This window comes from Danio rerio, chromosome 12, assembly GCF_052040795.2.
Source record: "Danio rerio strain M-AB ecotype USA chromosome 12, GRCz13ab, whole genome shotgun sequence".
NCBI classification, from domain to species: domain Eukaryota; kingdom Metazoa; phylum Chordata; class Actinopteri; order Cypriniformes; family Danionidae; genus Danio; species Danio rerio.
The window spans coordinates 10,470,018-10,497,330 of NC_141032.1; the positions used below are offsets into that span (position 1 = coordinate 10,470,018).

Here is a 27,313-nt window from a genome sequence, read left to right on the forward strand (position 1 = left end):
AGAGACCTGTTTGAGTTTGTTTTTTTTCTGTTGAACACAAAAGAAGATATTTAGAATTATGTTCAAGACCTGTAACCATTGACCTAATGTAAAAGAAATATTTCTTGCATAGATAAATCATTTTGTTTCACAAGACCTTGATATTTTCCCAGTGGTAGGTTGCAGCTGGAAGGGCATCCGCTGTGCAAAACACATGCTGCATAAGTTGGCGGTTCATTCCGCTGTGGCAACCCCAGATAAATAATGGGACTAAGCCGAAAAGAAAATGAATGAATAAATGAATTAAGACCGTGATATTTCGACAGAGCCCATGGGCATTCCTTTTGTTTTGACAGCATTTTCTTTCTATTTTGTTACTCTCAAAGTTACAGATGTTACTGACTTCCATTTTAAGAAACATCGTGGACCACATATTCAGCTAAAAACTGATTTAAAAAATGGAAATAAAAATGTAATGTTTTACAACAGGAAAAAGACGCCTGTATTGTGGACAGGCGGATGATGAGTAGATGAATACCAAATGTTAAATTTATGAGTGAAATATATCTTTAAATAAATTATGTCGTCTTATTACAGGATTGATGTCGCATTATCCAATACGCGTATTGCTGGCATTTCTTTTAGCCAATCAAAAGGCGAGTAGTAAACGTATCCTCCCACTTCCCAAAATGAATGAAAGATGCGACAAAGCGTCCTCAGCGTTACTCCACTTTCAGCAGCAGAGTAACTCGCTTAACTTTATACTTGAGCACTACTTGAATTTGTTAACGTTCTAGGTCTGGTTAAGAACTAGATAAGAAACATCTAAAACAACTGGTAATAGACAGTTGAAGAAGGACAAACTACAACAGGACGTAGATAACAAACTGAATTTTGCACGCGTCGTCTTTTACGTACGTTGCGCAGGTTTGTTATGTTTTCTACAGAGACAGAAAGAAGCGTGTGAACCAGTGTTTGCCGAGTGATGAAGATGTCTAGAAGCGGATCAGGTCTCCAGCCTCTCAAAGCTACTGTTCCCTTCACACTGCACAAAGCAACTGGAGCTGCAATCACAAACATTACACCAGGTGAAGTATTTAACGCACACCACCATCTACTAATGTACCACACAAGAGCTACACCACTGAAAGTCCTGCCTCAATATATACATTATGAATAGCTTCAGTTCGAAACTGTACTTTACTATCTTTTCAAATAGGCTTTAAACTTTCTAAACGCGTACATTAATTAACTTACTTGTATTTTAAAGTTTGGGTTTTGCAACTATGGTGGTTCCTCATTGGGAAATATAAAATTTAACAGTAAACTCATTTAATTAGTACTTAGACAATACAGTTTTGTCTCGACTGCTGCTGCATCATCAATTGGGGTAAAGTTGGTTTCATATTCACACATTCTGACTTTCTCCATAATAATATATTTTCAGAAAAGGCATTATTTGCATTTTTTAAATGGGGAAATTATATTAGCAGCCAATGACTATGAAAGAACAACACTGATCACAGTCATTTAAATAGTGCTAATGTTGTTTTGAATACTGATGTTATTTCAGACCAAATATTTAAAGTAGAGTGCTAAACAATATAAAAACCATTAAAATAAATGAATGTGCAAATATTAAACTAACTTTACCTCAATTCAACATCATTCTACTCCATATCAAATTATGGAAACAAAAGGTTTTTCCTTAAAACAAGCAAAATCATTTTGTTTTTTGTTTTGACATAAGATTATTGCTTGCCCTATTGGCAGCTTGTTAATTTTTGTTTTAAGGAAAAACTCACTTAACTTTGACATTTTTCTTAAATCAAGAAACAAAAATAGCCTGTTAATTTAATAAATGCATTTTGATTATAGAATTGTCAAAGATTTCTTCTAAAAACAAGAAAAAATCATTTAATCGGGTTTCGGCTAAATTATTTACATTTTATTAAGTTTAATTTAATATTTGTAGTCATTTTCTTTATTAAAAGTTGCGATTAATACCAAATTAATGCTGATTAAACAACAAAAAAAAAAAATTTAAAAATAGGCAGCAGGATGTTTACAAATGTATTATAAAACATATTGTTGTAAACATTTGTTATTTATTTGCTACCTAATTTAATCTTGAAACATAACCTATGAAAACCTACTCCTTCCAAGCCTTCTATATCTGTTTTAAAGCTTTATTTTAAAATGTCAAAAACAAATGTTTGAAGAAGGACCTTTTAATGCACTGAGACGAATGTACAAAAAATATTTCAGGTATTTCACTAATCAAATAATACAATTTGTGACACTGATCATGTGAACTTCTTTGTAGTGAAGGTCACATTTTTTTGTTTCCACTGAAACACAAGATGTTCTTTAAAGCATCTGAAGTCATAAGATTCATCATCAGCATTCGTTCATGTCTGTAATTAAAGTAAGACCTATTACATAAATGATGTCCGATTACATCATTCTGAAATGCATGTTTATCTTAACAGCTCAAACTGCGATGTTGATAATAGTGGCTTTACAATGGATTGTTTGTGTTCTTGGCCCTCTTAGCCTCAGAAACACCACTAGTAGGTAATATATTGCAAACTAATAGGCAAATATTTAAAGCATTTTTTCTGGGTATCTTTGACTGTTGATGTGTTATTTCTTGCATAACATTTTTTGGGTAGTCAGTTCTTAGTTATTGCAAAACTGTTTTGATCTGGACCAGTGAATGGAAAGTTTATCATAAAAGAGGTTAAAGCACATTGTAGTATTTTACTATGTTTGATTGTAGTACATTAATATAACAGAAAGTGTTTTAATAGCTTGTTTCATGGTTGAATAAGAAAGGAATTTCTTCTTTTTTTTCTGTGCACTCTTTGATTTCAGGTATTTAGTCTGAAACTTTGTCTGTTTCGGTGTGTGTTCACATTTGGCTGGATGTTTTCAGTGTTTCAGTTTGCTCTGTTATGATTTGGGATCTGTGTATGGATTTCAGTTAAAATGAACTCTGGTGTGGAACATTCATTCATTAATTTGCTTTTCGGCTAAGTCCCTTTATTAATCCGGGGTCGTCACAGCGGAATGAACCGCCAACTTATCCAGCATGTTTTACGTAGCGGATGTCCTTCCAGCCGCAACCCATCTCTGGGAAACATTCACTCAAACACACACTCATTCACACACATACACTACGGACAGTTTAGCCTATCCAATTCACCTGTACCAAATGTCTTTTGACTGTGGGGGAAACCGGAGCACCCGGTGGACGCATGCAAACTCCACAAAGAAACGCCAACTGACCCAGCCAAGGATCGAACCAGCGACCTTCTTGCTGTGAGGCGACAGTTCTACCTACTGCGCCACTACGTCACCTGAAACCTCTAAATTAAGCAGAAACAGGACAGGATGTCACAAGATGGATGCAACTATAACAAGGACAGAATGCTCAGGCATACCTGGCTTTTCTCTTTATGATTATTTCATTTTGATCATGATTTAACGGCAGATCTTCATGTGTGTGTGTCTGTGTGTGATGGAGGAATTCCTGGTCCTGTTTTAAAGGGGACCTATTATGCAAATGATCACTTGTATAGGGTGTTTAAACAGTTTTGTGGCAATAGTGTGTGAATATAACCAGCCTCTAATGGTATTTAAACATATTAATTCTATTTTCATATAATTAGACTTCAGAAAAACAGCAGAAAACTTTTTTTTTTTTTTTTTTTTGATATTTTCCCTGTATGTGTCATCGGAGAGAAAAAGCCCTGGCCGTGGCCCACAGAAGACTGCCTTCTTTTGTGACACTACTTTTCACATTTTTAGCTGATGCATAGGTGTTTGTAGCTCCTCCCTCTTTTAAAAAGAGCTCAATCTCATTTGAATTTAAAGCGACAGTCAGCAAAACAGCACAATTTGGATCAAAGCCTGAAAGGGTCAGTTTCAGAGTTCTAAAACATGATCTGTGGATTTTATTGAGCTAAAACTTGACATACACAATCTTTTTTGACTTGTTTTTACATTTTGTAAAAAGGGGCATAATAGGTCCCCTTTAACAGGTTTTATAAGCTTCAAATGATAACAATATGACACATACATGCATACAACAAGCACGTTTAGCCAATCACAGCGTTCATGGTTTCCACTACAATCATTCTTCCATTCTTGCCATGGCTACATTCCAGCTTCACATTCAAAACACTCAGTCGTTGTTGTTGTTTTTAATAGCGGGTTATAATTGCTCCAAAACTTATTAAATGGTAAGTGAATTATGACAGAGTGAACTTTTTTTTTAATTGTAGTGCTGTGCATTATTTGTTTAACCCTTTGAGGTTACGTGCTGACTGACTGTCTGCCTGACAGGTGCGTGAGGCATGAGGCCAGCAAACACAACGTAGCTTTCAGTTAGGATGAGCACAGTTACCATAATTTTAATTTATTTTTAGATCTAAAAGTCTATGGTTCTGCATACATAGATTTTGCTGGAGTTTATAGCCGTTTCACTTTACTTTGTCTATAAATGTCTATTGGAGACATTTATAAATATTCCTAACAAATCTAATAAATGTTGGAGACATACTACATAAATGCACTAAATTGCACTTCAGCAGCATTTATTTGAGAGCGCACAAGAAGATCTGCGCTTGAGCAGTGTATATTTGCAAGAAGTTTTGTGCACGAGCAGAGGAAATTGGTGCGCAAGCAAAAAGATTTGCATGCTCGTATTGCAAAAATGCGATCTCAACTTGTAATACTGTGCTCACCACATTTCTTAATTTGTCATTGAAATAACACCATAGGTAGTTGGTAAATTTGTGTAAAAGGTCAGCTGCCACAGCTGGAAAAAAATCTAAAGAAAACACGGGCATTGTTTTGGAAGATTTGTCATGATACTGAAAAGTTTGACATTGCGATGTTTTTTTTTTCTCTGCAATATACATAGTGATATAAATACAACTTTAACAAAACAAAACAAATGAAATACAATGACTAAGTAGGGGAGTGAAATGTAAATATATTTTACATAATTTATTCTATGCATGAAAGAAACAAACTACAGTCATAAATAAACACAATGGAGCAAATATAAAAGTGAAACAACCAGTGCTTCATGGTTTTTTGGGGAGAGTATTGCAGTATTCAGGCACAGAAAGTAAATAATAAAATGTAAAATAGCATTGCATAATCTTCATTGTATAAATAATTCAATAAAAATAATCTGTATTTATGCACTATTAAAATGATTTAAACTCTATTTAAATGCTCAAACAGTCACAGTTCTTAAAACACGATATTATGGTCAAATTCTGCAGTGTCTCCAAAAATGTTGTGTGTCAAATGTAATCCCAATTCAACATTGCATATCTTGTGATGTGACTATTGCGGGCGCACACTTTGCGATACCAATACTGAAACGATATATTGTGCAGCCCTAAGCGTGACTATCATTTTCTTTGTGTGTATTTTAGTGGACTGAAACATAACAAGAAAAACAAATGACTAAGTATAAAAACACACCCTAAAACACAAGCTTTCTTCTTCCTTCAGGTGAAAGGACTAAAGCTGAGTGGCGTTTGCAGACTCGCATTCGCCGCACACTATCTCTGGATGCAATTGTCGGGTCATACTTGCATGGCCAGTGGCCCAAAGAAGGTGACAGAGATGACAGGGAAGACAAATCCACACAGGTGAAGAGATTCAATCTCCTCATGACTGAATGATTTGCTGCTGGTTTAAAGGTTCCATAGAATAAATATCCAGTATACCTAGGCATTGCTGAATAATAGGAGTTCAGTACATGGAAATGACATAACAATTGGGTTTAAGGGTCATGGTTCCTTGTTTTCATGCAAATGCCATGAGTGTAAATTCAAAAACAGGTAAATCAGAAAAAAACACAGACCAATATGCATAGTTTAATATGCATACCCCGGGCAGCGATTGATTGGCCAAAATGCTTGCTAGTGAGATTATATTATTTTTAAAGTATATAAGCTTTTATTATGCCTACTACTGTACATACACTACCTGACAAAAGACTTGTCGTCCATCCATGCTTTAGGAGCAACAAATAATAACTTGATTCATTTGGTATCAGAAGTGGCGCTTTTTTACCAAAATAAAATATGATCATGCCTTGATTTTCAATTAGGACAGTAAGGGCTGACTTTGCTCAGAAAAAGTCTTCTTAACAGAGATAATGTACAGTATAGAATATAAAGTCATGGTGCAGCGGAAAAAGAATTAATATTGTGTATGACTCCAATGAGCTTGGACGACTGCATCCGTACATCTCTGCAATGACTCGAATAAAATATTAATAAAGTTATCTGGAATGGCAAAGAAAGCTTTCTTCAGGACTCCCAGAGTTTATCAAGATTCTTTGGATTCATCTTTAATGCCTCCTCTTTCATCTTACCCCAGACTTGCTCAATAATGTTCATTCTGGTGACTGGACTGGCCAATCTTGGAGCACCTTGACCTTCTTTGCTTTCAGGAGCTTAGATGTGGAGGCTGAAGTATGAGCGCTATCCTGCTGAAGAATTTGCCCTCTCCTGTGGTTTGTAAAGTAATGGGTGACACAAATGTCTTGATACCTCAGATTGTCAATGTTTCCATCCACTCTGCAGATCTCTCGCATGCCCCCATACTGAATGTAACCCCAAACTATGATTTTCCCTTCATCAAACTTGACTGATTTCTGAGAGAATCTTGGGTCCATGAGGGTTCCAATAGATCTTCTGCAGTATTTGTGATGATTGGGATGCAGTTCAACAGATTACTCAGTGAGAAAATCTACCTTCTGTCACTTTTCCAAAGGATCAACGAGAAGTTAAGTTATTATTTGTTGCTTTTACAACTGGGATCGACAACAAGACTTTAGTCAGGTAGTGAATGTGGAAATCTTTGATAAAAAGACTTTAAGGAAAAGTAAGCTGTTCTGTGAAGCAGGAAGCCATACGTGATCTTATCGGTTCACAGCTTGTCAAAACGCAAAATGCACGATTTACAAATTATACATTTATTCATTGCCATCCAGAAAAGGTTGTTTAAATGTTGTTTAAAAGACGTTTAATGTATACATTTTGAAATTTGCTGTATATGTTTGTAATGAGGCGACAAAGACATGAACGTTTAAAAAATAAAAACATGTAATTTGCAATACATTTCAAAAACTCATCTGTTTATGCAGAGTTTGATTTTAATTCCTGTTTATGTTTTCATATTTGTTAAAACCACAAAATGCAACTCTAAATTTATCTCTGTTGTTCCCTTTGTCAAGTATAATTATAATTTAGTCAATTCCTGAAGGGCCGCAGCCCTGCACAGTTTAGTTCCAACCCTGCTCCAACACACTTACCTGTAGATTTCAAACAAGCCTGAAGGACTCAATTAGTTTGATCAGGTGTATTTAATTAGGGTTGGAACAAAACTGTGCAGAGCTGCGGCCCTTTCAGAACTGAGTTTGACACCTGTGATCTAGATAAAAAAAACCTCTCCACTACTTCAGTTGTAAAGAATAATTTAACAATGCATTCTGTGGCACCTTTAAATTTAGATGCAACTTTAATCCTTTAAATTTAGATAAAACTTTAGATGATCCATAATAAATTTGATTGTGTTCCACCATGTCACTGTTAGAAGACTCAGCATGTAGTAAGATTTTTATTAGATTATATAATTATACTGGAATCAAAAATTTTTTGGGTGAGTCCTGCTCTCATTTGTTATCACTTTCTGCATTTCTTGTTGGTTTTATCTGAGTGCTGTGGAGTGAAACTGCCTACCCCACATCCTCTGTCTGTATACGGTTCCTGCCATCATGGTGAACAACCTATTTAAGAGTCACTATGAAATTAATATCGATAATTCTGTGCACATCATTATTACTTAAAAAAAGGATTTGCTCTTGTAAATTTCAATTCAAATATCCCTCTTGCGACACCTTTCCTGAGCTGTGGCAGAGCAAATTACATTCATTGAATCAAATCCGGATTGTTAGAAATGTAATTGTTTTACATTTGGCTCTTTTGGTTATACATAGAAAAGACGATCACAACTTTTCATATTAACTTTAAAGGCTGCATGAATCAGGAGTTGCTGAGACTTTCATTTCAGTATAATGATGTACTTAAAAACTGAAATGGAATATTGAGTAGGGGTGTTTTTGTGCATCATTTTCTGAATAAGAATATTGTGGCAAAAGCTCCAAATGCTGAAGAAACAAAGGGTCCTTTTATACATCCGCCACAAGTGATGTTTTGTAAACAAATTTCCGGAGGAGCATGCGCAGAAGTTTCAGTATCGGATACGTAATTGACAATTATTCTATTATCAAATCAGTTCTTGAACAAACCCCTATATTTACCAAAGCTGTCTTACCTGCAGCATCTCACGACTTCTGGGGCCGGGCTAGGTACTTCGCTCAAATCCCAACTCCTCTATGTTTCCTAATAAGGGGAATAACTTGAGTTGGGGTGTCTCCCCGAGCTCAGAGCCCTCTCCCCGAACAGCACGCCAAATACGCCTTATTCACCAGTTCACACTTGCAATCGTTTAAGGCGCAAGACGTGTTTGGGGTGATTTGATGCTATTTTCAGACCAACTCAACTTTTTTTCTTTGCGCCAAGGCGCATGGTCTAAAAGGGTTGAGTTAATTTTCTTAAAGAGTTATAGGTGTGTTTTGAGGATAAACCAATTAGAGTCTCATCTCCCATTCCCTCTAAGAGCCAGCTGCGTCGCGCCAAGAGTGTCGCTATTTACAGGACACAAAGTAAGTCTAAGTGGCAAAAAATGAGCATTTCACAAGCATACAGTTAACAGTTTTTTAACCGAAAACTGTTAAACAGAGCATCTACTGCGTGAGAATGAGAGATAATGGATATACTTTCACTTTCGCTCTTGGATAGGGAAACCTTTAAGCACAGACATCAATTAGTCTATAAATAAATAAGTTTGTTTGTTAAGCGCAAATATTAATTTCAAAACTATTTCTAAATTCAGTTCTAATTTCCAGCAAACAAATAAATGAGCAATAATAACAAAGTGTGCTCAAAAACCTGAGTTATATCCTAAAACAAATGCTGTGCCCCATATGGTCTAAAACCTGACAGGTGGGCAAATCTAAGCTTGTTTTTAATAAAACAAATATAAATATGGATATAATAAATAATATTGCTAATAATAATAACATTATACAAAATTGTTATGAATGAACTGAAAAAGCCTCCCGAGATGAAAAAGACATAAAAGCAGTGGTTTTTCATATTTATGTAGGCTAGAAAATAATATGTTTTGTAATATTTTAATCCTTTATATTTATATCCAATATCTTTTCTTATTATATCCTATATATATCCTTAATATTTACATTTTTTTCATATGTAAAGATATTTGCCTATTGCTCTCTTGTGTGTATTAAGCAGTGCGTAAGCGAGGCGCAACTCTGCGCCAGAGTTTAGACCGGGTTAGTTTTGGTCTAATGAAAAATCTATTATAGTTTCTCAAAATAGCAACGCACCAGCAGTACGCCTTCCTTTTTAGACCAGAACGCCTCTGGGTGCACAAATGAGCGCTAATGCATTTGCTATTTAAACAGCGTAGCGCAACGCCTCAAAACGACTCTTGCGCCAAGCTGAAACTACCAAAAGACTATTGCGCTGTGCCTTGCTCCACATTGCGCCGGGTGTATGATAGGGCCTTTCATGTTTTGAGCCACTTTGTTTAAAAAGCAAATCCATTTGTGCCAGTTTGTGGACTGAAGAGCGTGCTGGTCTAAAATAGAGGTGTGTTAAGGTGCATGGTTGGCACGTTGCTATTTTGAAAAACTGAAATAGACTGTGCCATTGACCAATGAAACACCAATTAAAAAGTCCAGCACAGATCGCATTAATGTACGCACAGGATGTACAGCAATACACAAATCTCTTTACAAATGAAATTTAAAGGATTAAAAAGTTACAAAAATTATATTATTTTCTACATAAATCTAAAAATCATTACCTCCATGCCTTCATGTCTCCATGCCTTTTTTTCAGTTCATTCATGACAATTTGCATTTGTATAATTATTAGCCGCATTATTTATTATATGCATATTTGTATTTGTTTTAAGAAAAACAAGTTTGTATTTATCCACCTGTTGGGTTTTAGAGACATATACATCACCATATGGTGAATAAAATGTGTATTTGGATATGACTCCAATATGTTTTTGACCACATTTCGTTATTGTCGTTCATTTATTTGTTTGCTGGAAATTGGAACTGAATTTAGAAATAGTTTTGAAACAAATCTTTGCGCAAATGAAATAAAAAATGGAGTGCGTACAACACCATTTTCTTATCCACGAAAGTAAAGGAGTAAAGAGAAAGTAAAGAGGCTGAATAAAGGAGGCCTATTCTTTATCCTCATGCAAATTGTTTGTTTAACTGTTTTCTTTCTAATAAAGTATTCAGCTTTTCCACTTACAAAGTCTGCCTTGTAAATGCCAAATGTGCCATGGTGTAATGCATCTGACTCTTAAAGGGAATGGGAGATGAGACTCTGATTGGTTTAATGCACATTATGCTCAAAACACACACATAATTCATTAAGTGAATAAGCACAACCCTGTTAGACCATGCACAGTGGGTTAACCGTATTTCCGTTCTTAAAATAGCAAAAGTGGATTCAGACATGCCCTTAATGCTTTTGCGCTTTAGTCTTTGCACCTAGACCATTAAAATAGAGCCCAAATAGTCAGATTTTGATTGAACATAACAAACACCTTTTTTTTAGGGAATTTACTTGAATGGAATAATTGTTTATCTTAAGACTAGCAAAGTTTCCATTATAATGGAAGTAGCAGTGTTATTCTTTAAAAATACCATGGTACACGAATAGTTAATAATGAACCCTATTTACACGTACAGTATTTCACCCGTTATTAGTTAACCAGCAGTCTCAGTTACAGAAACCGATGTTGTTACAGTGCTGTAGTCAAGAAATGGTGCTGTGACTGAAAAGATGTTAGACTTTTGGATCCATTGTTTTGAGTAATTGGCTTTTTTGATGGGGATTAAAGTGGCAAAATTTTTTTCTGCAATAAATGCATCAATAAATTCTAACTATTAATTGACTAATAACGGGTTTTGTTCCAGGAAACGGGAAGCTGCTAAGTTTTGGGTCATTACTGCAGCAAAGTTATTTTTGTTTTGCATTTTCTAATTAGTTTTCTTTAAATTTTTTCTAAATTTGGTTACAGCCTAATTTATCACATATATAATTTTCCTTTGGCTTTGTCCCTTTATTTATCAGGGGTCACCACAGCAGAATGAACCACAAATTATTCTGGCATATGTTTTATATAAACAGATGCCCTACCAGCTGGAACCCAGTGCTGGGAAACACCAATACACTCTCACATTCACACACACTAATACACTATGGCCAATTTCAGTTTATTCAATGGGCTATATGCACAGCTAGTGTTTTTCAGCCAATGATAAACTTTTAGTAAAAGCTTTATATGTCTATTTTTAATTTCATAAGGTTCTTTTTACAGCATCAACGTTGTTATGCAATTCAAATATAATCAGTTAAATAGATTTAAGCTTCCATTTGCTTGGTAAATCGTAAAAAGAGATAAAAGACCAATTAAACGCAGTTGCCGTCATTAGCCGCAGACTACCCCAGAAGTTCCATTGAAAACACTGGAGTAAAATTAATTTCCATATTTTAAAGACATGGTCCTGAAAAATATAACTTAATGCAGTGCTTCTTGTTTGATCTGATACCCACTTTATATTGTATCTCAACCAGGCAATGCAGATTGCTGTTTTTCTTTTTTTAAAGAAATCAGATCTTAAACTAGCAATTTTGTATGAGATGACAATTAACCAGAAGCTCTGGGGCTGGCTGATTAAAATTAAAAGTCTGTGTGCATATACCCCATTTACCTATACTGCATGTATTTAAAATGTGGGGGAAACCACGGGAAGAACTTGCAAACTCTACACAGAAATTCCAACTTACACAGCCGGGACTTGAAAAGGCAACCTGCTTGCTGTGAGGCGACTGCTAACCACTGCGCTACTGTGCCACCCTATATATATATATATATATATATATATATATATATATATATATATATATATATATATATATATATATATATATATATATATATATATATATATAAAAGTTAGTTATTATAAGTTACGTTTTGAAGAATAAGACAAACTTTGTTAATGATAATGTACAGTATTTTTTAAAAAATATACATTACACTTTGCTCTAACAAGTACTTCTCTTAACATCACTGTGTTCTTCTTTATTTTAAAAATTATTTAAATTTTTGCTGAATATAATTTTATTTCATTTAGTTTGTTTGAGTTTTTCATTTATTGTTTTTTTTTTTTTATAAATTTTATTTTAGTTAATTAAAATGTTTTTTAAAATAGGCTTGCAATGAGAAGATAGACTACTATAGTGTATATATACCAAAGTTTCTCACAGTATCTTCTGAAACCATGGTTTGCTTAAACTAGGCTGTTTCATCAGTCTATGATTTGCAATCGCTGTGAACTTTAGCCATCAGCTCAGCTGTGAAAGGAAGTGGGCACATTCTCATTTTTTAAATATCATCTGTTTTCAGTTCCCCATAGTTTAAACCAAAATCTTACCCATCTTTTTATATCCACAACTGTTTTCCCCAGTTAAATTATAATTTAGTATCTCATTCATTGTTTTATTGTTGATGTGAGTTAATAAAAAAAACTAATTGTAAAGGTTCACCCACAAACTACAATTGTTTTCTACTTAACCACATGATGAAAACAAGGATATAACAACAGAGTTGTTGTATAAGAGTTGAGGGCAAATGTGTCATGTTATGTTTATTTGTTTGGGAGGATGCATTTTATTTAATTTTCTTTAAAAAAGTCTTTGGTTACATTTGGGAATTTTTCATCCATAGCATGATTTATGAATTTAACCAAAAACTGATTGTTGAAAAAGAAAAAATATATAGGAAATAGACTTCGGGCGTCTCATTATAAAGATGGTGTATACCCCAAACGGGTGGAAACCTGTGTACGCCACTTCCAAAAGTTGTGATCTATAAAAAAACAAACCTGACTAGAGAGTATGTGCAGTAAGTAAACTGTAAGTTAACATATTTAACTTAAATATTGACTTAATTGAACAACTTTAAATCATCATCTGAGCCATAATCATTCATAAATGAATAAAAATAGATTCTGGTGTACGTTCTATAAATTCAATAAATATAGCTTTTGGTTCTTTGTATAGGTTGTTGTCCATTGAATGCAGGCAGATGGATGTGAGCTTTGAAGGATGGTTTTAAAAAGGCAGTTACATTTACATGGACATCAGTAATCGAATTAATTTCTTTAATCTAATTAAGAGAATAATAAGACTAAGGTATTCACATGAGTTGCTTTTTGAATATTCCTTTCATGATCGCGTTTTACATGTTATTGCACATGATTCGATTAACGTCATTGCGTCACCGCGCTATTCGCATTTCTTCCGGAGTTTCATGTAATTTCGGGTGTTTCATTCTTAATTTATCGACTTTACCTGCAGTTTGGCTTTTTTACTTTCATTCGGGAACATTTCATGCATGCCCCCCATGACAAACGAGATATTGGATGCAACTATGAACTGCTGGAAGTGTTGTTTTAATGGAAGTAATACCGCATACTGAATGGAAGAAAAAAAAAAACTCTGCATTTCCCGATGCAGGTGTCTGTGATCTGCACTTACTCGGTAGGTGCAAAGAATGTGTGTGGGTGTGTTTATCCTGTCGCAAAATGCGGCGAAAAGTCCTACATGACGGTAATAGTTGGATTTAAGGTGTTTACATGTCTGTACTGCACTTCAGTAATGTGACTAAATTCATCATACTCCACATGTTTTAATTCGATTTCTCTTTAGTTTGATGATGACCTTAATCTAATTAAATTAATTAAAAATTGCTGTTTACATGGTTAACTCTTAATCAGAGTATCGTCTTAATCGCATTAAAATCAAATTATTGGTGTCCATGTAAATGTACTCAGTGTGTGGTTCAGTTAAACAATTAATTATATGAGGTTAAATTACTATTACTATAACTAAATTAACTTGCGACTTTCAGCTCAGCTGTATTGCAAAATCGACATTCAACTGATTAATTCCACAGTCATGCAATAGCTTTATATGAAAAGCAGATGGCAAAATAAGTAATTCTTGTCATGCTGTAGTTCACAATTTCTTTTTGCTGCACAAATTCAGACCTGTTGCAACATGCTTTGAATAAATTATGACTGAATCAATAAACATGAAGTATCACTTTATTAAATTGTTTAGCCAAGTTTTTTTAAAATTTTTTTTTATGCTGTCTGAAGTGATGCTGATGGTTGGTATTTTTGTAAAAGACACCACGAGCGTGGCTTGCTGGAGTAGAAACAACGACTATTAGATTGCACAGACGCTCTGCATCGTGGGGGAATCCAGAACGTCTCCAGGATGGAAGTGATGCGTGTCCAGGTTCATCAGTAAGTCAAAGATAGGACGCTACTTAATTTACAGTTACTTGTGTAAGGTTTAACTTAGTATGTAAAATGTTCTGTTTTTGTTTCCAAGTTATCCAAGCAGAAACAACAACTGCAACAGAAGCAACGGTCAGGAGTTCCAGTTGGCAGCAAAGAGAAACTGCACAACCAACATCAGGTACACGTACAATCACCCACATGCACACATGCATGCACACACGCACCATTATTCTCTCATTCTTGCTGTTCTACGCTCCTTAGTTCCTCATTTTCAATCCTTATTTCCCTTTTCAAACTCTACATAAGATCATGCAGTGCTATTTAAGAGCTGACTGAAAAAGCATAGGATATTTGTGCTAATAAGTCCAAATAATGTCTGGTGAAAACAGCAAAATTATTACTATTTGCTAAGCACATTTAGTGCTATTTGTAAATGCTGCATATTTGCACCTAAGTGCATTGTAGTACATTTATGAGACAGTGTGGAATAATAACAGAATTTTTAGATGCTGTATTTTATATGGTTTTAAATATTGTAGATGCTTTTTGCATAGTACATTATACAACAGTATTCAATTTTAACAGCTATAACAACATTATTCAATGACAAAACATTATTTATTATATATATTATATATATATATTAAGGGTGTAACGATACGCATATTCGTATTGAACCATTCGGTACGAGACTTTCAGTTCGGTACGCATTACAAACCAAACGATTATATTCAGACTAACATCTAAAAAGATAAAAGAGGATAAGTACAAAATATAATGTTTCCAGTGAAGCAACCCTCAACATGGCATCTCAAATGACGTGGCAGACAACATGCTACCTTCCCCGCTGTCATATTAAGCAGTAGAACATGGCTTTTGAACTCAGAATATCACTTTATTAAAGCATGCACTCATAAACAATCTTGCTGTCTTCTGTGTCTGCCTGCTTGTGCTGGCTCCGCCCCTGTTGCCCCATCAACCCTGGAACCCGACACAAAACAGCCAATCTCAATAACCTGTTCACATATCACCACACCTGCCCACCTCCAAACACTACTCCAGGCAAGAGCTACACAAGCTCGCAAAATGGCCAGTAACGTTAATGTAATCCCAGATATCACAAGTCTCCCGGAAGTTTCGGGAGTCTCCCGCAAATGCATAGAGACTCCTTGATGCCCGCAAACAAATGATAATCTTCCGGAAATCACGCGTCCTTAAATACGTCACACACCCCTCTCCACTGAATCCCTACCTGCTCTTCAGGTACGTTGGGCATAACTCACCCTCGCCGCTCGGGTACATCGCACGCACACGCTTCCACCGCTCTTCAGATACGTCGCACACCATTACCGCCACCAAGAGAGTGGTGGAAAAAAAACAATGACTGCTATGACAGTAAGCTATTTTAGCTGTAATATTTGAGAATATCTACTCATTTACACTGACATCACGGAATCAGTAACTGGAACTGGAACAGCATTCAGGCTACAGTTTTTAAACACCATTTTAAGGACAAAATTATTAGCCTCTTTAAGCTATATTTTGTCTGATAGTCTACAGAATAAACCATCATTATACAAAAACATGCCTAATTACCTTAACCTACTGTAATTAACCTAGTTAAGCCTTTAATGTCACTTTAAGCTGTATAGAAGAGTCTTGAAAAATATCTGGTTAAAGATTATTTACTTTCATCATAGCAAACAAACTCATTTTTTTAAAATGAGTTATTAAAACTACTGTTAAACAGAAATTGGGGGGAAAAATAAAGGGGGGAGTAAATAATTCATGGGGGCTAATAATTCTGACTAATATATATTAGTTATATAGATGGTTTGTTCTGTAGATTACCGAAATAAAATATAGCTTAAAGTGGCTAATAATTTTAACTTTAAAATGGTGTTAAAAGAATAAAAAAACTGCTTTTATTATAGCCAAAATAAATCAAATAAGATTTTTTCAGGAGAAAAAATATTATCAGACATACTGTGAAAATTTCCTTGCTCTGTTAAACATCATTTGGGAAGAATTTTTAAAAAAGATAAAGATTCAAAGGGGGCTAATAATTCTGACTTTAACTTTATGTAATTTTATTTTAGAAATGCTGTCTTATTGGGACCATGCTTGTTCCTATCCTTCTATTTTTAGAGTCTACCCCCTGCATCTGCCCTTAACCTGAACCATACTGTACTTGCTGATCAGTAAACAAGTTCATGAAGGTCATAATGCAAAAATATGCAATGTGTGTTTGCAAAAATATTACATATTTGGTGCTTCATTAAGTCTATAAAATCTACAATTATAGCCTGTATTGAGTTTAGAAGACACGCTGGAGTCTGGAAGAGCAGATTTATTTTAATAAATGTCATTTTGCTAAATACTGAAAAGCTGGGAAAAACAAACTTTAAAAGTGAGTACAATGAGCATAATTATAAAAATTAAGTCAACTCAACAGTTCCAAGTTAGACATGGGTTCACTTGCATTATTTTTGTAAAGTCAACTTGTTGCTTTTAAGGCAATTGGTTAACTAGTCACTTTTTACAGTGTACTTGCAAAGCACTTAGTCGTGCAAGATGGTGCTAGTATTTATTTGGAGTATATTTCTCTGATTTGTTTTCCTGCTTATTGTTTCTTTGGTACTTTTGAATTTTTGATTGTTTTTGTCAAAACTGGTGGGCTTGATTTCATCACAACATATGCACTGCAAAAGAATTTATTACTCTTGGCAGTTTTTGTCTTCTTTCTAGTCCAACTTTTTTTAAATGTACAAGTCAAGCATTTTCTAGACAGTAAAAAAATATTGTTTTGTTTTCAAAAATATTAAGTCAAATTTAAGTCCTTTTTTTTTTAAACAAGCAAAATAATCTGCCAATTGATTTAGCTAAATTTTATTATAAACCAAAACCAAGATTATTTTGCTTGTTTTAGGAAAAAACACTTAATTTTGACTTACTATTTTTTAAGTGTTTAGAAAATACATCTTGATTAAATTATTTTAAAATTTGGACTAGAACAAGAATATAATGAAAAGCATATTTTTGCAGTGTGTCTTAACTAGACAATTGTAGACAACACTTACCTAGACCACAAGCACTCTAAATTGAGAAGTTTTTGCTCAATGTCGAAGAACAGACTGATCTCACAAGGGAATGTAACTATTTTTTGTATTGTAAGAAAATTGCCTATAATTTGTATATTATTTTATCCTTACAAAAGTGTATGATTTTTTTAAATGAGGCGTGCTCACAAACCCCAACCACTAAAGCCAACCATCATTGGGCAAATGATACTAAAGTGTTCATACTAAAAATCATACTAATTAACCACTAAATTATACAGTTATGAATTGCAGTGAGATTATACCTATATTTTTCAAAATACATTTTGGTTGAGCAGAAAATCGTCCAGATTTTGGGTGAACTATTCATTTATGGAAGGATTTTAGCTGTATTCAAGGATTTTATCATAGAGATCACTAAAATGGAACAGCCGAGCAAGCAAAAGTGTAACAAACACTCATAACACATTAGCTATGTGCCAATGCCCCAACACCCACACCAACACCATAATAATAGCAACAGTAACTCTGCCAAAAATCTAGGTATCAGTTATCGTCTGGCCTATTCCTATGTGAAAATCTGTATCATTGCATTTTCCTGTGCAAGCATATCACAATCTGAAATTCAAAAAATTCTGTACTTTTAGGGAGGCTCATGCTTTTCTCTGCCAAAAGCTCCTAGACGCTCATAAAATTCAAATGAGCTCAGCGGTCTGTGGGTGAAGCCTTCAAATGCACTCTAGAGCCATATTCTGACACACATTCACATGTACACAAATGTTAGAGGAAGTGTGGAGGATTGCAAAAAAGTAACAGGAAGAGTGGTTGTATCAAAACCCGTTCTGCTTTAAACACGCGCTGGCCAGCTGCAAACAGAAATCACACACCCCAGTTTTACAGTTTTACACTCTGGTTTCTTTTATGATTTTAGTTAAATATATTGGTATTTTTATTTTGACTACTTTTTATCCATTGCAACACGCTAGTCCGCCTAATAAGTCTAGTTATCTGCAACATGACTCGCACATTATATCAGCTATGCACTGTAAACATTTTACTAGCACACTCTTTAAAATTGTATTGGTCAGCTGCAGATTGGTGAACAGCTAGTTGCTAATTTGCAAGAATCACAAGGTTCAAACCATACAGACTTTGAAATATATTGCTGTGAAGATTTTATGAGGCTGTAATACCACCTTGCTGCATATCAGATTTGTCAGTGTTATGATCAGGCTCTTTTACAGTCGAATGCAAAATTGTCAACCCATCTATGAAATAATGTTTCTAACTATTTCCTATGTGCTATTTAATGGAGCGTTAGTTGTTTATTTTAAATTGAATGAAATCAAAGTTTTTTTTTCCTTTTTTAAAACTATTTTAAAGTCAGTATTTTTAGCCTCCTATTTGATTTGGGTACAGAACAAACCACTGTTGACCAATGACTTGTTCAATTAACTTAACTTGCCTAGTTAACCTAGTTAAGCCTTTAAACTGCACTTTAAGCTGACTAGTTTATTGCAAAATGACTAGTAAAATGTTAAGACAAAGACAAAAGAAGTTAGTTATTAGAAATTATTTTTTTTAATTATTATGCAGGGCTAGGCGATAAAATCGATATCTGTATTTATTGACCGAACACCATTGTCAATATGGATATTAAAATGTTTGGTATAAAGTTTCGTTATGAAGGCTATAGTTTTATTACAATGTGGCTGCTGAGTGTGTCTTGGAAGCAATGCCATTTCCAATGGAGGTGCACGCCATGCCCACATGGAAGCGACGTGCCCATGTGCAAATGGCACGCATGTGATGCACCCATTTTCCAGGTACACCTATTTGAAAAACATCTAAACAACATTTCAGACTGCCGCGAGCGCACTGTGATTCATGTTAGCAGAACTAACCAATCTGCTTCAAACTTTGTATGGAACACACACATTTAAGTAATGGCAGACTAATTACCTCAGTCAAGTAGAGTGCATCCAAACAATGTAGTGCTTTTTACTTTTCTCCATAAACTTGCATCGGAGCTGCAGCAATGGTCTGTTTGTCATCCGCTAATAAAACTGTCGCCTAGTTATGAGAGATGCTATAGAAAATGGTTAAGGAAAGCTTGCGCTTGTCACTTGAGGTCAGAATTACAACATTTGAAAATGAGTGCCATATAGCAGCAGTGTAGAGATTATAAATTTTAAAAAAGATGTCGCCAGAGTGGCTTTTTGGTTTCCTTTCTTGTGCATCCTATGCCATTAGCACCCCAACTCAAAGAGTTTTTAGCATAGTCATTACAATTTTTAATGTTCAGTATGTATTTGAATAATGATGGCTGGTTCCTTTACTTGAAAGCTCAGATTTGATTATCATAATTTGTTTTGTTTACAGAGTTTGAAGTTCACTGTATTATTATTATTATTATTATTATTATTATTATTATTATTATTATTCACACCTTACAGATGTTGATCTACCTTTACCATTGCACACACCATTTACCATTTTGTAAAATTTTATTTATCAAGTTTAAGAGTCTTTTTACACTTATGTTTATTTTATCATAAAGATGAGATATTTTGTTTAAATATTTTTGTTTTTGACTATTAAAACTGTTTGCCTTTAGTTATTTTGGTAAATAAAAAAAATCCTAATATTCCTAAATGTATTGTTAAAAAATATTCAATAATAATCGATATCGAATAATATGAATAATTTTTCGGGACAATTGTTTGTGCAATATCGCCCAGCTCTACTATTATGTTTAAAATTAGTTAAACAGCCTTAAACAGCATTCGGGAAATATAAAAAAAGTACAGGTAAAAACTGACTTGACTTGATCTTCTCTATGTTTGTCTTCTCTTTTAATTTTTGTAGAAATAAAATTTTTTTTTTTTAAATGTCTGTCAAAAAAAAAGGAAATTAAGTCATGGTTTACTCATCATTTGTATTGCTGTATCTGCTTTTTTCATACCATAAAACAAGAACAAAAATATCACATCACACATAACGAATCACTTATACCATCACACATTATCTATCCCACCATCACACATCAGCAGTGTTGGGCATGTTCCTTTAAAAGAGTAATTTGTTATAGTTACCAGTTCTTACAAATAGTAACAGAGTTAAGATCTGATAAATACTGTATATGAAGCTCCAAGAACAGTTTTGTATGCCCAAAACTGTAAAAACATTTAATCTATAATCTATGATTATGGAACAGTCTGAAAAAGATTCTCAAACAATGTCAGTATATTAATTCAATAAAATTCAATTCACCTTTATTTATATAGCGCTTTTACAATGTAGATTGTGTCAAAGCAGCTTCACATAGAAGGTCATAATAAATTGGAACAGTGTAGTTCAGTGTTTAAGTTCAGTTCAATTTAATCAATTTAAAAAGTTAAATTAATCAATTTAAAATCTTATACATATTATTAAATAAATCTAATGATTAATAAAAGTGATTGAATAAGAACAAAATGAGAAAGGTATGATGAAAATTCAATTAATGGCTGTTTGCAATGTATTTTTTGGGTCTGTAATATGGAAATGAACAAATGGATTCAAACATACAATATGTCAAAGATGCCAAAAGGATAAAATATGTCTCATCTTAAAAGAAGAGATTAGTAAAAGAAGAACTAAATTGAATAAATGAATGATGTGTGTGATAACGGGGTGGGGAAAATAATACGCTTGTGCTTTATCCTGCTTTATTTCAACCCTGTTCCAAATAAATATATGTTCCAAATAAATAAATAAATCAAATCAAAAGAAGTATAAAAGTGCTCTCAGGCGAATGGAACGACATGAGGTTAAGTAATGATTTACAGAATTTTCATTTTTGGGTGTGCTCACTCTTTAAACATATCAATGCTTGTTTGATTATCTCAAAATTAGAATTAAACTTAAATCCTTTAATCATCGTAGTACCAAAGTGTGTGATTCCTCTCTTCTCAGTCCCCGGCCGTGGTAATCCCCACTGCGTCATTAACCCGACTGCCGACACGTCTGCGGCACAGTGAAGAGAGACTGGATCAGGAGCTGGAGAAAGTCTTCATACATCAATCACCAGTTCACCACTGTGGAGTAAGTTTATTTACACTTTTCACCATCTTTACAGATTGTGAAAGTCGCTAACACAGGGTTCCCACGGGTCATGGAGTTTCTGGAATGTCGTGGAACTTTAAAAGGTTGATTCCAGGCATTAAATGTCAGGGAGTTTTTAAAAAAAAAATTTTTTAAATCATTTTACATGTTACTTGCCTTTTTTTTTAGCATGTTGTTTAGGTTGTTTTCCATCTATTGTTATGGTTATTTTTTCTAGTTTATTCCTTTCCTGCTTAAACCCTAGAACCGGAAATATTGTACTGCCTGAAGCAAGGTCATCAGAATAAAGGTCATCAGAACAAACAGCATTATGTTAGGGATAAAGTACATCCAGAAGGCTGTTATCACAAACTAAAGCATGACAGGCTTATCGGTAACCTAAGATGAATCTGAGGGCTGTTGTAGAAGACTGAATGACTTTATTCAACTAAATCAACTGACCTGGATGTACTTTATCACACTTATTAGATTCAGATTCATTTGGTTCATTCTTTAACCAAACACAAAGCTGACATAATCGATAACAGCTGAATAGAGCTTATGAAGCATTCACTAACCTGCGCAATATTCAGTCACAAAATGTTAATGTAAAAATGTAAATGTAAAGCTGACAGAAATGAAACCGGTTGAATGGAGAACAGACTAACCTAAATTATTATTCATTCACAAGACGGCAACTAACTGTCATATATGGCAGCGTGACAGACAAGCAGATATAAATGAATGTGGTTGTGAGTATATGGATATTAACATAAGGCTGACGTTCAAGGTGTTTCGTAGTTCTGTGTTATTCAATGGTTGCTATCTAGGAATAACATACCTTGGAATGTTAAGACTGACCAATTAGAATTGAGGATTCCAGACAGCTGCCTAAGTAGCTATATATTGTAAGCTACATATAGTTTAAGTCAGAATTATTAGCTCCCCTCAATTATTGGCTGCCCTGCTTTAATAACTCATTTCTAATAACTGATTTATTTTATCTTTGCCATTATGACAGTAGATAATATTTTACTAGATATTTTTTTAAGAGGTAACTAGATTAACTAGGCAGGGTAATTAGGGTAATTAGACAATTTATTATACAACGATTGTTTGTTCTGTAGACTATTGGAAAAATAGCTTAAAGGGGCAAAGCATTTTTAGCTTAGAATGGTGTTTAAAAAAAACTGCTTTTATTCTAGCCGAAATAAAACAACTAAGACTTAAAAATATTATCAGACATACTGTAAAATTTGTGTATAAGGTTGAATTGACTAGAATCTTATTAGAATCTTAATAACTAGAAAGTTATTCTATAATATTAATGCAACATTAATTAAAACAATAAATAATAAATATTTACACAAATCTACTAGTTTAAATACACAACTAACTTTTTACTGAGGCTAAAAAACTGTCAAGACAGTAATTAGCTTGTAACCCAATTAGCTACATTTTCGATTCTGTTAGCAACCACTTATGCTACCCAACACAGGCTACACTTAAAAATATGACTTATTTGTTTCATTTCGGCTAGAATAAAAGCAGTTTTTAATAAAAAGAAAAATTAAGGTCAAAATTATTACTTAAAAATTATTACCAGAAAAAAAATGTGGAGTGTTGCGAATAGTGTGGACTCCACAGAGATTGAAAAGGCCCTTGATAATAACAACAATAAAATGTCTCAACAAGTCATGACAGTTTTGTTATTTAACTTAACTTTATATCAAAAATGTCTGAGTATAAACAAGTAAATAAAGCCTGATAATGGATAATTAATGGATTTATTTAAAGTACAGTTTTTTTCCACTCCATGCTCAAAACAACCTATTTTCTCTGTACATTAGATAATGGAAATTGCAGCTTTTTAGTCAATGAAAGTCAGAGAAATGTCAGGGAATTTGACACTTGGTTTAGTTACAAACTTCTAAAATTGAGAAACTTCATGTAATTATGTTTTAGTCATTTGAGGTTCCTGATGGCCACAGAGCTCCTGTCCCGCACCTGAACTTCATGAGTGAGTTTCAGATTGACTCTTCTTGTGTAGTTTCACAATCCTCGTCCTCCACATCCTGCTCTCCACAGCGCCCTCTAGACCTCGACACTGGTAAGTCTCCCTTTTTAATTTGACTGCAGAATATTGTACAAATTTTCATGTCAAAATATTCCTGCCCTGTGAAAATACATGACGAGTTTGAAAAACAAAATAAACAAATACTGAATTGCAACTCAAATCTGTAAAGTAACATTCAAAAAGTTACCCTTGTAATTAATGTATGCCATAATTTCACATGGATACATTATATAGTCTCTATTCAACCAATTTTTGAAATGAAAAATATACATTGTACACTCATTAAATGTAGCTTATATTGTTATTTTTGTATTATTAACTGACTGACAACTTTTGTGATTTGTTGTATGGGATTCAGTCACAGATTAAACATTTTAATTAATTTAATTTATCTTAAAGCCCTTTGTGACTGCTCTTTCTTCATTCAGTGAAAATTACAAAACTTTGACGGTTTCTTTCAGGATTATTTGGTGTTTTAAATTTATAACAAATTTGTAACAAAATATAAAACAAGAATTAAGTGTTTAGGATGTAATGAAGACAACAACTCCCATGATTCCGCACTCAGTCATCAAACTATGCTTCTGTTTCTTATGAATATTTGCCCTCTAGTGGTGAAAATTGTGTACTGTGCATTTAAGGTACACCTAATAAAATAATTTTTTTTTTGACTGAGCTCAGGAAATCTCCCTGGTTTCAGAAAACTTAATCTGTAATCCTGCTTTTTTCCCTCTGTTGAAGAAGTCAACTCGTGTATCCTGATGCTGTCCTCTTCGCCACGGCCTAATAACAGCTACTGCTTTCAGAGAGATCCTCCAGAGGGCTGCGAGAGAATCCGAGTGTGTGAAGAAAACTTGTAAGTAGGCTGCCATTGTTTGTCATTTGTTGTGTGTTCATTGTGTTTAGAGGTAAAAGCAGCAGTTTAGTGGTTCAATTACAGTATACCGTCAATTAGCCTTTTCAAACTTCTATTTGCCCTCAAACTAAATGGAAATAAGAACTTCATTTGAAGTGTTCTTGGGTAGTGTTGTCAAAAGTATCAAGTTTAGTACCAATCAGTACTGAAATGAAGACTTGCGAAGAGATGATGCCAAGGGATACATAATCCTGGATCAGGCCGTATCCTGAGCAGATGCTAAGGCAGTCATGGAGGAGTGGAGAGCATGAGACTGATTCCTGAAAGACCCCTGTGACAGACGAGTCTCCGCATAGATTCTGTGGGCCTGTCTGAACCAAACCTGTCAACATTGGGATGTGAAAATAAGGGATATGCCCATTATAATAAGGGATACCCCCCCCTCTTAAAAAAAAAAATAGTATTAGCAGAAAAAAATTAGCAAGCTGTTTAGCTTATAGCTAATAGCTATTACAATGAAATGGAATTAAGTTAATAAATCTTAATCTTTTCCTTACTGTATAATACACATTCTGTTAAAAAGAACAACAAATGAATCTTATTTATTTAGATTTTTGATTACATTAAATAACTGGTGTCCCTTTAAAACTGTTCTGTGTATATGTCTGTTCAAACACGCACCCAAAAGTGAGTACAGAATCCGTTAGGGAAACAGCCTCCACTTATCACTATGGAGCATGTTAGCTGACAGTCACACAACAATATATGGCTGTTTAGAGGATTGCATAAGAGGGGTGATGGCACCTGTAATGAAAAGGAAAGGGAATCCCGCCATTTTAAATATTTATTTTAGTGTTTTCATGGCTAAATAAAATGAAAGTATAGAACAGATTTACATTTAAGAGCAAGAGGCGGCCCCTGTTGGTTCGGCGGTATGAATTGCATATAGAGAGGATCATCTCTTAAATGTTTTTTGCCAGCCTTCAAAGAAAGACTGAAAATACGGCAAAATACCTTTACGGAATGATATCGGAATAGGACTGTAAAATACCCAAGAATCCTGGGAAAAATGGTTGGGTTAACAGGTATGATCTGAACACCTGTCGGTGACCTACTCACACATGCAGCTTCTCCTCGATAGATTTCCAGTGTTCTCCAGCCTCCGCCGCCTACACTGCAGCTCTATACAAGAAGTCTGAGAATAAATGGTCGTGCCCATCTGAGCCTTGTTTCTCTCAAGGTTTTTTCTCCCTCACTTTTGTCAATTGGTGAAGTTTTGTTCCTCGCTTGTGGAGCTGCGCATCGATGGATTTGCTCCTCAGTCTTTGGACTTTAAGCAATGAAAATTAATCCACACTGAACTGCACTAAACTGAACTTCAACTTCTACGTTAAGCTGCTTTGACACAATCTACATTGTAAAAGCACTATGGAAATAAAAATGAATTTAATGAAATTACGTTGAGAATAAAAAAGGTTGAATTCTATTGAGCTTTTGAACTCAATGGCCAATTGGCAATTGGCAAAATGCTCGAATGTTAGCGGGAAATGGACATTTAAAAAGTATTTGTACCAGTTAGTGCCAACACTATACTGGGGTCTTAATTCCCATCGTTCCACCTTACGTCTTTAGTCATTTTCTCCCTTTTTTTCCAATTCAGCCCTTCATGTTTGGAGCAAGTGTGCATGTCTTCCTGCCCCGACCCCAACAAAGTGAACTTCACCACACACACGGGCTCCGCCTTCTGCCCTGTCAGTCTCCCAAAGCCCCTCCTCCCTCCAGTGGACTTTCTGATCTGCAGCCTTTCAGTTTCTCCAGGCTCCTGCTGGGTTGGACAGTGAACACTTCCTAAGAAACCTGTTTGTAAGAGGTGAAATGGCTGTATCTTTAAAAAGCACTGCTTGTTGCATTTGCTTCAGCATCTGACCTTGATTTAAAAAAAAAAAAAAAGGACATTTTTCATCGTTGGTCAGTGAAAACCTTACACATTTGTTTTCTAGTTTAAAAAAAGTATTAGTGATAAGAGAGAGTACTGGCTTTCTTTATATGGGTCACAGTGTGAGTGGTGAAGATGGCTTATGGTTAAACAATTTAGGCAGTTATTTTCTTAAGGAAATAGCAGTTCTTAGACAATGAATGTTACATTTTTGCTATATAAAGATGAATGGTACTGTAAATGCAATGTTTGGATTTTAAATCAGTGTTAAATCTGTTACAGTGAATGAACAAATAGACAAATTTAGCTTTAGTTTTACATAAAGTATTTAGCTTTGTTTAGTTCCTTTATTGAAGAATGTATTGTGGGGGGGTTTCCACAATTATAGGCCATTATTCAAGTTTTTGGATTTGCATTTAAGTTTGGCTAATGAATGTTTACATGGTGTATGTTGTTTTTTTATTCTCCTAAAGATGAATCTGTACAGTATGTATGATAGTTGTTTGTTAAGATAGTACTGTTTGCACGTTTTCGCTAAACATAAGCTATAGAATGTGGATGGTGCCATATTATTTGACTTGCATTGTTCGACATGCACATGATTATTGGTTGTTTTAGAATGCTTTGGTTGAAATGTTTTGTTCAGATGATGAATGAGTTTCAATCGGGAAGTAGAATACTATATGCTGACTGAAGATGAAGGTTTTTTTGTACTTTTATTGTCATGCATCACTTTAAATATGTTTGTCTGCAGTATGTTTTGGCACCCATAAAGGAGAAATGAGCAACATGA

At 34.4% G+C, this 27,313-nt stretch overlaps 1 protein-coding gene across 3 annotated transcripts; it reads left to right on the plus strand.

Annotated features, from left to right (window-relative positions):
- The first annotated feature begins 703 nt into the window (after nucleotides 1-703).
- On the plus strand, nucleotides 704-27,313 carry fam117ab (family with sequence similarity 117 member Ab). Of its 3 annotated transcripts, none has more exons than XR_015503233.1 (8): nucleotides 704-1,067; nucleotides 5,515-5,654; nucleotides 14,390-14,509; nucleotides 14,598-14,684; nucleotides 21,523-22,827; nucleotides 23,192-23,761; nucleotides 24,470-24,584; nucleotides 26,245-27,313. XR_015503233.1 is itself a non-coding variant. In XM_087274518.1 (8 exons), exons 1-8 carry the CDS (start codon nucleotides 965-967, stop codon nucleotides 26,423-26,425), a joined length of 1,017 nt encoding a protein of 338 aa, XP_087130644.1. In that variant the 5' UTR covers nucleotides 704-964; the 3' UTR covers nucleotides 26,426-27,313.